At 39.0% G+C, this 14,214-nt stretch overlaps 1 protein-coding gene and 1 non-coding gene across 4 annotated transcripts in view; both read right to left on the bottom strand.

The window, feature by feature from the left end:
- LIN9 (lin-9 DREAM MuvB core complex component) overlaps positions 1–14,208 on the bottom strand; it is a 75,977-nt gene extending 61,769 nt beyond the window's left edge. Inside the window, exons 1-4 of one of the 3 annotated variants that reach the window (XR_551077.1) lie at positions 14,083–14,161; positions 9,554–9,586; positions 7,603–7,697; positions 5,477–5,581 (exon numbers count right to left, since the gene is read on the bottom strand). Coding sequence is in view for 2 of the 3 variants with exons in the window: in XM_008580790.1 (XP_008579012.1) it covers positions 5,477–5,581; positions 7,603–7,697; positions 9,554–9,586; positions 14,083–14,161 (312 nt within the window). In the remaining variant the exon portion in view is untranslated. Of the gene's footprint in view, positions 1–5,476; positions 5,582–7,602; positions 7,698–9,553; positions 9,587–14,082 lie in introns of all 3 variants that reach the window. The other 2 variants (XM_008580790.1, XM_008580791.1) reach the window with 2 other exon arrangements.
- Positions 8,064–8,137, bottom strand: TRNAT-GGU. Its single transcript has one exon. It is a non-coding gene; the product is annotated as a tRNA-Thr (tRNA).
- Positions 14,209–14,214: the final 6 nt, after the last annotated feature.

Genomic DNA, 14,214 nt, shown 5'->3' with positions numbered 1-14,214 from the left:
TTTAAAAAAAAAAAAAAAAAAAAAAAAAAAGAAGATGAATTACTCAATAAATGTTACCAGGACAAAGAAGTAGCCCTCTGGGAAAAAAGTTAGGTTACAGTCTTACATCATTCCTTACTCCAAAATAAATTCCAGATGTATCGAAAATTTAAACAAAAAAACTGAAATAAAAAATATGAGAGAATTCTAAAACTATAAATTTTAGACTAGGGAAAGATCTTCCTGAGCATGAGAAACTCAAGAAGTCATAAAAAGGAAAGAAAGTTATATTTGACACTTAAAATTTTTCAAAATAATACATATTGAAAAATATAGAAACAAAGTCAAAATAATAAAAAAGAAAGAAAAACAAAGTCAAAAGATAAACTATAAACTCTGAAAAATTACAGCCTATATAAACAGCCAAAGGGCTAATATTCTTTACACAAAATTCTTATAAACTAATAGGAAAATGATCAACAATCCAATAGAATAGAAAAATGGAGAAAAGTTTACAGAAAAGGAAAGATATGGTTTTTAAACATATGAAAAGTATCTCAATCTCACTCATAGATAAAATGCCAACTAAAACAAGTAAGAGGCTACATCTTCATACTGGATTAGGAAAAAAATGAATGTTTGGTTATATACTGAGTTAGCAAGCATTTGGGAAAACAGGGACTCTGACATATTGTTGGCAGAAAGCATAAACCAGTATAATTTCTTTGGAGAGTAATTTGACACTACTTTAAAAACTTTAAATGTGCATATCATATGATGCAGCAATTCCATATTTTAGGCATCTGTCCTAGAAAAACACTTGTAAATGTATACAAATATGCTTGGGATGTTCACTGCAGCACTGTAAGAATAAAAACTTAGAAACTATTTAAATGTCCCCAAATGGAAGAATTTGTAAATAAATTTTGGTGTCATAGAAGATTGAATACTTTACAACAGCAAAAAGAAAGGAAATATTCAACCCTGTTTTGCCTATCTCAATCAACATGGCCAGATCTCAGAAAAAGACTTGAGTGAAAAGAATAAATTACAGAAAGATGCATGGCAGAATATGAAACTGACACTATAAATGTAATTTTAAAAATATAGGGTCGGCCAGTTAGCTCAGCTGGTTAGAGTAGGGTGCTATAACGCCAAGGTCAAGGGTTTAAATCTCCATACCAGCCAGCTGCCAAAAAAAAAAAAAAACCCCACAAAATTATAAATAAATAAAAATATATACATTTTAAAAAAGAAAAAACTATAGACATTAAATACTATACATTTTCTATGAATACATACATACATATAGTTTATTTAAATGCTTATTTTAAAGGCCTTAAAAGTATAATCAAACTAACTACAGTGGTTACCACTAGATGAAGAAAGCTGAAGATCAGAATGGTGAGCTGAGGTCAAAATTAACTTTTTACTTTTTTTTTTTTTTTTAAAGATGACTGGTAAGGGGATCTTAACCCTTGACTAGGTGTTGTCAGCACCACACTCTTCCAAGTGAGCTAACCAGCCATCCCTATATAGGGATCCGAACACGTGGCCTTGGTGTTATCAGCACCACACTCTTCCAAGTGAGCTAACCAGCCATCCCTATATAGGGATCCGAACACGTGGCCTTGGTGTTATCAGCACCACACTCTTCTAAGTGAGCCACGGGCCGGCCCTCCTAACATTTTACTTTTTATTATAAACTTTTTATTTTGGAAAAATTGTATATTTACAGAAAATGTGCAAAAAAAAGTACAGAGTTCCTATATACTCGTCACCCATCTTTCCCTAATGTTAATATCTTACATAACCATGATTTTTTTTTTTTGTCAAAATTAGTGTAATACTATTAACTAAACTCCGAGTTTATTTGGATTTTTCCAGTTTTTCCACTAATGTCCTTTGTTTATTCCAGAATCCAATACAGGATAGCACATTATATTTAAAAAATTAACTTTTTAATGTAAAAAAGAAAAGTTTTATAAGCCAGGACATGTTAGCATAAATAACAAGCAAATTACTATAAAATATTCTTATCACAACAAGGGCTACATTTCTTTCTATTGAGTTAGTAACCTGGGTTTCTAAATAGGGTATTAGCGGCTCAATGGATATAAAACTGTATTAGAGATCCCTCTGTTGGGTGTGGGGAAATTTATTCAAACTGTTAGTGGGAATATAAATTATTACAATTTTTATAGTTAGATTATTTGATAGTGAATGCTAAATTTTAAGTTAAATACCCTTGTTGTAGCAATTACAGTTGTAAGGGTTTATTCAACAAATAGAAAATGGGAGTAACTGCTACTGGGTACAAGGTGTCTTTTGGGGGCAATGAGAATATTCTACAATTGATTTGGTGATGGTTGCACAACTCTGTGCATATATTAAAAACCAATAAATCGTACACTTTAAATAGATGAATTAATTGTATGATATGTGAATTATATCTCAATAAAGCTGTTCATTTAAAAAAAAAAAAAGGACTCTGGAGACAGGCTGCCTGCCATTTTAGTATCAGTCTTCACTTCCTAGCTTTGTGGTCTTGAGCAAGATATTTAACTTCTCTGTCTCTGTTTTCTCATCTGCAAAATGGGGAATGCAGGTAATATAACAGTAACCTATCTCATGGGGGTTGTTGAAGATTAAATCAAAGTAACACATATGAAGTGATCAGAACAGGACCTACCACATACTAAGTACTCAATAAAAGTTGGTTTTCATAATATTTTTGCTCTGGATGGTTTTTAAATAAACATACAGACAAGATACAACAGATTTAGAGGATATGACTAGAAGGGTAAGGGGATAAGCCATGTCATGTAAATGAAGACTGAAAAGAACTAGGGATATTAAGACTAGTAAAGAGAAAACTCAGAGAATATAAAAACTTTTCACATATTGGAAGAAGTCACATATCATGCCTGTCCTATGCTATATCTGTTCTGTATTACTCAGAGGTAGAAAGGACTTTGTAAAATAGTTCTAGAAGGAATGATGTGCCTAGAAGGAAGGCAGTGGATAGAGTTGGGACAGACAGTGTCTTAGTCACAAAGGCCAGAGTTTTCTGTATGTTTGTGAGTCATCCAGATCATCCTAGTAACATGGCTCTTCCAAAGTCAAGGTAACAAAATTGTTATTTATCTCTTTCTTGTGTTCATCTGACCTTGTATCCAAAACCTACAGAGCCAAGAAATGCACACTGTATTTTGGTTTCAATGGGATCAAATTTTTAAATTGCATTTTAGATGTTTATGTACACTTGTCTTTGATGTTTAAAAAAAGTTCAATAGGGCTGGCCAGGTAGCTCAGCTGGTTAGAGTGTGGTGCCAAAAACACTAAGGTCAAGAGTTCAGATCCCCATACCAGCCAGCTGCCAAAAAATAAATAAGTAAATTAAAAAAAAAAAAAGGTCAAGATACATTTCTGTGCATTCTGTTAGTGGGAATAAAAATTATTACAATTTTTATAGATAATTTGATAGTAATGATAGCAATAGAACATAAACAAATTTTACTAGTTTTTAAAAAATTTTTTATTTCTTAAAAGATGACCAGTAAGGGGGATCTCAACCCTTGCCTTGGTGTTGTCAGCATCAGGCTCTCCCAAGTGAGCTAACCGGCCATCCCTATATAGGGATCCGAACCCATGGCCTTCGTGTTATCAGCACCACACTCTCCCAAGTGAGCTACAGGCCGGCCCTAAATTTTACTATTTTAAATTATCGTGTAGGCATGTAAGAGGTTTTTTTGATAGAGCATATTGCTGATCATGCTTTTAATTTATTTGATGCCAAATCCTTGGTTGAGAAAATCACCTCTACTATGATCCATTATATTGGGAAATCTTATTTTATAAGAAAATAATGAAAAGTAAGTAGGGAATGACTATTTCAGACATTTTAAATTTGAAAGGAGAAAAATTACATTATTCTTAAAGTTACTATTTCCTTATCTAACTTTCATTCCTTTGATTCTTACATGTCCACTATGATTAAAAAAAGAAAAAGATGCTGGAAATACAAAAAAAGGAGATATAATTTCATGACATGTTTTCCTCTTTTGAATAAAGAAAGTCTTTAACATACAAGGGTATTCTGAAAAATCATAGAAAAATGGAATTAAAAGATGTTTGAGTAAGGGGGAAAGCACACACAGAAGTGTGTTTCCTATGCTCTTACTCAGCAACAATCAACACAGACCACTGAGTTCTGTGACCAAATGTGTGGGGATTTGTCCTCACCAGCAAACAAGCAGTCAATTACACAGCAGATGCCAGCTAGGTGTCCTCTAATTTTACTCAAATGCTATCTACCTGGAAATAGCGTCAGATCCCACAGGTTGAGGACTCAGTCACCAAGATTGGCCCCCACTTCAGACGCAAGTCACAAGCCCAGGCCTCTGGACCTTCTGACCGACCAGCTATAAATCAGGGTCCCTATGACCCGCTCCTTCAGATCAATTACGCTGTTTGAGCAGCTCACAGAACTCAGGGAAACATGTACTTACATTTACTGGTTTATTATAAGTGATTTTACAAAGGATATGGATGAAGAGCTGCATAGGGTGACGTATGGGAGAAGGGGCGTGGAGCTTCCATGCCCTCCCTGGGCGTGCCATCCTCCAGGAACCTCCACACGTACAGCTATCTGGAAATTCCCAAACTCTTAGTTCTTGGGTTTTTAACAGAAGCTGCAGGTAGGCATGACTGAAGCATGGACAATCATGTAGAAATGTGATTGAACAAAAAGGGTCTGATCTAACACTAACTGACCGGGTGGGGAAACCCACAAGGCCTGTTTGTTCAGATTCTTCTCGACCTTTCTGCGCAGCATTCCTTCCTCCCGGGCATGGGGCAGGGCCCCTCTTGAAATGGTGGTCTTATGACCTACAATCAGCTAAGGTAGGTCAGAGAATTTTGTGCCTCAAGGAAAAAAAAGGAGCAGGTAAAAGGAGGGCAGAGAATAACATGAGCCAGGAACCGTGGACAAAAACCAGTATATAAATATCACAAAAGACAATGCAAATCTTTCTACAAACTTTTTAGAGACCCCTTGTACTTCCCTCAGCGATACAGTAAAACATTTTTCCCCTTCCACGCAAAACTCCAATCTGATTCTATATTGCCAAATCCAGAAGCTTAATATCCACTATCTCCATTCTTAAAAGTGTGCATTTGTAGGGCTGATGTCTGGTTTTCTACTCTGATTTAAAGCCAATCAACAAAGTAGTGGCGTTTTCTAGGTAACTACAAGAGGAGCTGAGTGGCACTACTGATTTTTTTTTTTTGGTGGCTGACCGGTGCAGGGATCGAACACTGGACCTTGGTGTTTTCAGCACCATGCTCTAACCACTGGCATAACCACCCAGCCTGGTAGTACTGATTTAAAGAACTTGTTACTCAAAATATAACAGAATAAATAAATATAACCTTTATTATGCTGAGTGATTGCTTACTTCCTTTCACATAAGACAAAATCTTAGCATAAACATACCTGTGGAACCATTGCAACCCTCTGGTTTCTTTTAGGTGACCTTGTATTTATTTGTCTGTCATCCTCATCAGAAAAGAGTCGACTTCGTTTTGAATTTCTGAAAGGCTATGAAAGAAATTTTTTTATTTAATGAAAAAGCTGAACACTTCCCATGTTTGTTCCAAAAGACAATTCTGTACTTGGAAAATACAGCTAACTCTGGATTATCAGCAGTATGAAAGGAGGTTGCATGGGTAATACAAAGCACATAAAACCAAATATAAATAATCTTACATTTACAAAGCAGTAAGATATACATTTGTTCAATTTATTTACGAATGCAACACCTAACTGATGATTAAACTAAAACTAGAACCTAAGTCTACCTAGTACACTAGTACCCTTGCATGGTGAAGATAGGAAAATAAGTTCTAGAAATTCCAGTTCAAATTATGTTGGGGCTTGGGTTCATACCAGTTGGGTGTATTACATGATATGTCTGCTGCATAGGGCTGGGCTGGAACAAAGATACTAAATCACTCTAAAAGAATAAGCCTAGATCTGCTGTCAAAAATTGTTGGGCCGGCCCGTGGCTCACTCGGGAGAGGTGGTGCTGATAACACCAAGGCCCTGGGTTCGGATCCCAGATACGGATGGCCGGTTAGCTCACTGGCTGAGGGTGGTGCTGACAACACCAAGTCAAGGGTTAAGATCCCCTTACCGGTCATCTTTAAAAAAAAAAAAAAATTGTTAACCAATTTCTATTTATAAATAAAAATATAAGATACATATAATAGATACTTGATTATCTGTAGAATTAAAAAAAATTTTAAGTACCAAAAGTATATCATACTTAACAGTCTATAACATGAAAACTTTTGCAGTCCACCCTAGGTTCAGAGATTTCATTAATAGACAGAAACAACAAAAATAATATCCCAATAAGACCCACATCCTTTTTCAAAGCCTCCTCCCGTCACTCTGGACAGACCTTCATTTTTATTTGGGAGGGAGACAGATACAGAGGGATAACATGTGCAGCATCCAGTTGGGTCAAGACTGGAGGTATGGACCCTTGAAATTAAACTCTCTCAGAATCTCAACATTCCACAGCCCTAACAGGAAGTCCCTTCTACCCTGTCCCCTTCTTTGACCAAGGGCAAGGAGTAGGAAGGGAATCATGATGATGGAACTGACACAGTGGGGAAAGTCCCCACATTCACTGTGGCCAGATCCCAGGCCACTGTGACCGCTGCTGTCTATCCCAGCTCCAGGCTTGTTTCATGATTGACCCCTAAAACCTCCTGGCTACCTGGCTGGGCAGGGGAGAGGCAGAGGTCCTAAAATTGTTAGTCATGCCAATTACATGTTCATCTCTATTTCCCATCTCTTTTTTTTTTTTTTAAGATGACCGGTAAGGGGATCTTAACCCTTGGCTTGGTGTTGTCAGCACCACGCTCAGCCAGTGAGCGAACCAGCCATCCCTATATAGGATCTGAACCCATGGCCCTGGTGTTATCAGTACCACACTCTCCTGAGTGAGCCACGGGCCGGTCGGTCCTCTATTCCCATCTCTAAACACACTTCCCTTGACCTACACGAGATTTTAATACCTTACCACTTATTTATATATCTTTTTGCAGGGACCAGAGAGCCATGTAAAATTTTTTGCATATCTAATATAAGTATGATTTTGGATTGTTGGAGGCTTTTTGGTTTTGTTTTTCCTATTTAAAGAAACTATGATTACAGTCATGCGTTGCTTCTCTTAATGACGGGGATATGTTTTGAGAAATGTGTCATTAAGTGATTCGATCGTTGTGCAAGCATAGCGTACAAACCTGGGTGGTAAAGCCTACTTCACCTAGGCTATGTGGTACAGCCACCATTGCATATAAGGTCTGTTGTTGACCAAAACGTTATTATGTGGCATATCACTGTACTTAACAAATGCTTAATGATGACCAGATTATCACTGGCTACAGATAATTTATCTAAAGATCAAATACTGCTCAATGACACTTAAAGACCCAAATGCTTGAGGCTGGAGAAAAACCTTATAAATTTTTTATTGTGCTATAAGAACTTACACATGACCATAATACTGACTATATTTATTCTAAAGTGTAAGTAAACTCATTCCTTACCATTTCTACAGCAGGGCCTGTATTCCTGCCTTTCCAAACAGGCGTTTTCTGTAAAGAACTGTACTTTTCATTCCATGTATTAGATAAACTTCCCTCTGTAATGAATAATCAATAACAAATTTTAGTTCAAAGGATTTCATAATATGAAATATTGCTGTTATTAAAAAGGCATGAAATATTTACCAATATGAAAAAATATACATTGACCACAGTAATTTTAGTTTATTACAAATGAAAAATTTCTAGGGCCGGCCCGTGGCTCACTTGGGAGAGTGTGGTGCTGATAACACCAAAGACGCTGGTTTGGATCCCTATATAGGGACGGCCGGTTCGCTCACTCGGGAGAGCGTGGTGCTGACAACACCAAGTCAAAGGTTAAGATCCCCTTACCGGTCATGTAAAAAGAAAAGCAAATGAAAAATTTCTGTCTAACTCCCTACATAATACTTTTTTTTGCCGGCTGGCTGGTATAGGGATTGAACCCTGGACCTTGGTGTTACCAGCACCACACTCTAACCAACTGAGCTAACCAGCCAGCCCCACCCTAAATAACATGATAAAACAATGCATCTTGAAAGTATTAAATTTCCATACCAAAATATGTGGTTTCTATTGGTGTTACCAGCACCACACTCTAACCAACTGAGCTAACCAGCCAGCCCCACCCTAAATAACGTGATAAAACAATGCATCTTGAAAGTATTAAATTTCCATACCAAAATATGTGGTTTCTATTTTTTTTCCCCTTTCTTTTTGGCCATAATAATTCCTCCACTCCAATTTGCCAAGAACTGTCTCATAATTTTTGGTACAATTCCGATTGAAAGCAGGGCAATGGAAAATGGAAAAAGCCCCATCTAACTTTGAATTTAGAACATATTTCTAAATGTTTTTTGCTTCATTAAGTGAAATGCTCGACATAGGAAAATGAAATTAGTGTGGTGTTTCTGTTTTTCTTAATTCAAAGAAATGTCCTCAGAGTTTTACACAAGGAAAAATACAATCATGTAATTAAATAAACAGTATGAAAATAAAGAGTGGTGAGTTTAATTTTCTGTGAAAAGAGTATGTTTATATATAGAGAGAGAGACATAGAAAACTGGGATAAATACACAAGATGGATACTTTTATTTTCTTCTAGCTTCTCATCAGCATTTTCTAGTTTTTTTCTATAAGAAATTCATATTATTTGTATAATTTTTTTAAAAAGAGAAATGGGTTTAATATTGGGAGAAAAAGAATAGTGGAATACTTTTTTAGATGTATATTTTAGGAAGCACAAAACAAAAGAAGTGGGATGAAGGTGATCTTGCTAGGCAAGGAAATTGGGGCATTCTGGAAGATAAGTGGTCTCCTCAAGCCAGAAGGATTTAATTAGGTAAATCACCAATCCAAAGCACAACACAGTAGCTTTAAAGATTGAAGGTACTAATGAACCTTTTAGACTCTTTAGCTTGGTTCCAAATTTATTTCCCCTGTAGAATCTTAATCAAGAGGTAAAATTTAAAATAAACTCTATTAAGACGGCTAGTCTAATGTACCTATCAAAAGAAAACCAAGAAACATGCTTAACTTTTTTTCTCAGAAAAGTTATTATCGTTCTTTTATTTCAGGGAAGTTGCATTACCTAGAAGGCAAGATTCTTAAAAATAAACTATTATGCAAACATACAGATCAGCAAAGTTGTTTAACAAACGCTTTAAATCTAAATAAGATCTTTCTGGAATCTTTAGTTAGGAAGTTCTTTAATCAATAATTTTGGGGAAAAATTATTAATAATTTCTAACAACTGAGGACCAGTTTTCCAATAGAAGCATATCAATTTAAAGTTATCACTGAAAACCAAAACTTAAAAGCTATAATGAGTCATAACTTAGAAGGGAAAGAGAAACATTATATTCAAATTAATTTAACGAATTAAGTTTCTAGCTAAGAATGCTGTAATTCTTACCTTTTAAACTGACAAGGGCTTTTGCTGAAGAGCCTGCAATTGAAAACAAAACAAATCAATAATTATTTCACAATCAAAGTGACAGAAAAAGAACTTGGTTTAGGGGTAAAAGTGATCCATTTAGTTTTAACAATGTTGAGTTTAAACTATTGGTAGGATGTACAATTAGAAATAATTAGTAGACAATTCAAGCTATAGACCAGAACTCAGAGTAAGGAAGAGCTGGAGAGAGCACTGGGAGTTTTGCTGAAGTTGTTAGAACTAGAGACCATTCTGAGAGAGGAAAATGTAGAAAGAGAGAAAAAAGGAAGAGTAGGGACAGAAGTAATCTGGGATCATCATCCAGAACTACTCTGGAGCTGGAGGAAAAGAGAAAGGGAACTGACATTTATAGAGACAAAGATCAGAAGTGGTAATGGAGAAGAGAAAACAGAAAATGCAAACATCCAGGGACTGTCAGCAGGCAATAAATCCCTTGAAAGTCTCCAATGCAGGTATGTGCAACACTTAAAGATCCAAGCTGGAAAAGGGAATTCAGAACAGCCAAGAGGCACTAGCATAAAGTTGGAGGGGTTCACTGGATAAAACAAACTTTAGTGTGTATTAGAATTACCAGGAAGGTCCTCATACATGCAGAATCTCTATTATTAATAAAGCTCTTCAAGGGATTCTGTTTCAGGTAACCCACTTTAAGAAGCACGGGGCTACAGGCTCTGGCGTGAATAAGGGACAGGATCTATGGGTGGGGGAAGCAGGACAATCAACAGGGAAAGAAGTTTTTTGAGGGAGGGAGAGCACCAAATTTAAAATCTCAGAATTGGATGTGCATTGCAAAGAAGTCCAAGGCATTTGAAAAATAATAAAAGATGATCTCAGGGGATGAAGTAAAAAAGAACATGAACTAGGTACAAAAATCAGAGAAGATAGATTCATCTTCCTTGGTGTATTCCAAAAGCAGCAATGATTTACAAGTCATATAAATGGATAACAGACTTGAAATGAGAAGCAACAGATAAAGTATGGCAGTTACGGCTATGAAACATTTCATCTCATCCTTAAACAATACACATCTCAGATCTTTAAACCTCAACTGACTTTTTTCCTCCACTAGTCAGTATGGGAGGCCTGCACAACAGACACCCATCAGCATCAAAGCCATTCCTGCTCTCACTCCACTCTCTTGCCTAGATGTGGAGAATAGTTAATAGGACACCATAACAGTTTCTGTTTGGCAAACAGAAGTTTAATGACCAAAGGCAGTAAAGCCATTTGGGGGAGGTGGGGGAGGAAGACTGTCATAAAATCTTGCTAAAAAAGTCTCAAACGCTACAACACAACTGGGAAGCAGCAATAGTGGACAGTATACCTATCCGTGCAGATACCAAGGGAAATATAGTTCATTTGAGAAAGAGTAGTAACTCTCCACTTATTCAGTGAATGTGTGGAGTGCTGACTGCATGCCAGTCCCTGCTCAAGACAATGGATACAAGAGCAAGAAAGATGGCTAAAGTCCCTGCTGTCACGGAATTTACATTCTATTGAGGGGAGACAAACCCACACACATGTCAGGTGATCGTAAGCACTATGGAAAAAAGTCAAGCAGGAAAGCAGGGATACAAGTCGGGGTGGAGGGAGGAAAGACTTTTTTTTTATAAAGTGCTCACAATCAGCTTCTCTGAAAGGTAATATTTGAGCAGAGGGAAGAGGGTATGAGCCACAAGGATATCTATTGCTACTCCATGAAAGCAGGAACCATATCTTGGGGATTCTGATCTACCACCTTTAACCTTTCTTCCTTTCTTGAGAGGCAGTATAGCACAGTGGTTAAGAGAACAGGTTCTAGATTGGAACTAGCTGTGTTTGAATCTTGCCTCTGCCACTTTCTCACTGTTACCTTAAGCAAGTTACTTAACTGCTCTGTGCTGCTGTTTCTTCATTTGGAAAATGGAGATTAAATGAGTTGATAGATGTAAAAATGCTTAGAATAGTGCACATAGTATATGGCTAATTTTAATATAGTGCTTACTGTTAGTATTACTTTGATTAATTAAAAAAATTTTTTTAGGTTAAAAAACACGGATTTTACAGGCAGGTGAATCTGATTAAGTTAGAATCCTGCTCTAACCAGGTATGTTCACTCATTCGTTCAACAAATATTTACTGAATGCCTGCCATAAGCACTATTTTAGGGGCTAGGGTTACCCCAAAGAACAAGATAGACAAAGCCTCTGCTCTCAGGGAGCTTACATTCTACTGGAAAGAGACATACAATAAACAAGAAGATAAAATAATAATTATTGGTACAAATAATAACAATTGCTATAAAGTGTCATATTGGTGTGGGAAGAATTACTTTACATAGGGTAGTTAGGGAAGGCTTCTCTGAGGAGGTAACATCTGAAAAGTAACTAGCCATAAGAGAGCAAAAGATCAAAGCAGAGTCCGAGCAGAAGAAACAGTAGGTTAAAAAGCCCAGACAAGGGCCGGCCCGGTGGCGCACTGTGCTGGTGCGCCGCTTGGGAAGTGCGGAGGCGCTCCCGCCGAGGGTTCGGGTGCTGATATTGAATAATTTCTAACTTTCAAAAAATTTTAACCTGTCTTTTATGGCCCAGAATGTGGCCTATCTTGGTGAATGTTCCATGTGAGCTTGAGAAGAATTTGTATTCTGCTGTTTTTGGAGGAAGCAGTCTATAGGTGTCAATTATATCCCATTGGTTGATGATCCTGTTGAGTTTGGCTATGTCCTTTCTGATTTTCTGCCTGCTGAGTTTATCTACTTTTGAGAAAGGGGTGATATAGTTTCAAAGTATAATAGTGGAATTTCTCCTTGCAGTTCTATCATTTTTTTTTTTTTTAAAAGATGACGGGTAAGGGGATCTCAACCCTTGGCTTGGTGTTGTCAGCACCACGCTCAGCCAGTGAGCAAACCGGCCATCCCTATATAGGATCCGAACCCGTGGCCTTGGTGTTATCAGCACCGCACTCTACCGAGTGAGCCACGGGCCGGCCTTAATAGGCCAACTTCTATTTGGGAGTATCCTAAATCACAATCAACTATATTCTCCAATCAAGAAGCAGTAAATCTCATGCATGGTCTGAAAGGTAATATTTGAGCAGAGGGCCGGCCGGTGTCCAATACAATAGCCACTAGCGACAGGAGACTATTTAAATTTAAATGAGATAAAATTTAAAATTCAGTTCCTCAGCTACTCTAACCACATTTGAAGTATTCCCCAGCCACACATGACTAGTCACTATCCTATGAGACATCGCAAAAAAGAACACTCCCATCACTGAGAAAGTTCTTTTGGGAGTTAGCGCTGGTCTAGATCAAATTTAACACACAGACACTTACTTAATACAACTTTTCACCATCTTGGCAACTTGAACTTTAATTTTAACTTTACAACATTTTGAGAATATATGACCTCACAAAGAAAAGAGAATTGGCGGTATCTGGAGCTCTCATTTTTAAAGTCTATTTGCCTTGTGCACAGATTTAACAGGGACTGAGCCCTTTGTTTTTGTTAATACTAAAACTCCCCCAAATGATACCCATACGTAAACTGAATATTGAGTGGGGATTCAGGACCTTTTTGTAACTAAGATAAAATGTGCCTTTTTACATAATCCAGGCAATCCCGTAAATTACAAAATTAAGTTCCATTGTCCTCAAACTGCACAATTGGTGCTTTGACTTACTCAACACAAGTGAGCACACATGTCTTAGGTGTCAGGGTGAGTAATCAAGGAGGTTAAGCGACGCAATGCACAGGGTGGGTGGCAGGCAGGGTAGTGCCCAGGTATGCTGCGCGGGTCACATCCCTGGGCAAAGGCAGCCCATGCCTCTTAGGACACACACACCCTCAGAACAAAGTCTGTGCGATGGGGGTACCTGGACACTTTGTATCCAGTTTGGATCACCAGGTCCACAGCCACCTGTGGTCCCGGGGGAAGGGGCCAACCCCCTGACACGGAAACACTTCCAGGGGTGGACACTTGGGGGGATGGGAGGGGGACAGGGAAGCTCCCAAGTGCCTGTCGAGGCAGGAGCTGTGACAGGACAAGATCAGAGGCCGGGACAAGAAGAGGCTGTGACACCCACTGCCTGGCCCGAGCCCTCCCGGCCCCCGGACCGGCGAGTTACATAACCCGGGCGGGCGTCCCTCGGCGCCGGGCGAGCGCTGCAGGCGTTGGGGACAGTCCCCGCGTCCGGGGCCCGCGCTCCCCCCCACCCCCACCTCGGCCGGGAGAGCAGCTCCCGCCTCCGCCCGGCACCGGCCGGACTCCCGGGCTTTCGGTTTCCGGCCCTGGCGCTCACACCAGCCCAGAGACCAACACACAAGACACCATAACAAAGGCGGCGACGCGGCGGCAACACCGGAGTGGGAAGACCCGGGGGGGACCAACGGCGGGGCTGGCAGTCACCCCAGCCTGGCCGGAGGAGGGGACGGCCACCCATCCCGGCCGGGGCAGCCGCGGGACGGGCGGCCGGAGGGGTGAAGGGGGTGCTCCGAGGTGCTACTCACTCTCGTCAGGCAACTGGTCGAGCTCCGCCATCTTGAACGAGCCGCGCCGCTTTTTCAAAGGCTGCCCGCCGCGGTGCATTGTGGGCCGGGGAGCGTCTTTGCGAGGGAGGTTCGAATGCCGAGCTCGCTGCC

The sequence above is a fragment of the Galeopterus variegatus genome, unplaced genomic scaffold (genome assembly GCF_000696425.1).
Source record: "Galeopterus variegatus unplaced genomic scaffold, G_variegatus-3.0.2 Scaffold2162, whole genome shotgun sequence".
Taxonomy (NCBI): domain Eukaryota; kingdom Metazoa; phylum Chordata; class Mammalia; order Dermoptera; family Cynocephalidae; genus Galeopterus; species Galeopterus variegatus.
The sequence above is the reverse complement of the archived record's forward strand: the minus strand, read 5'-3'. Positions and strand labels throughout refer to the sequence as shown.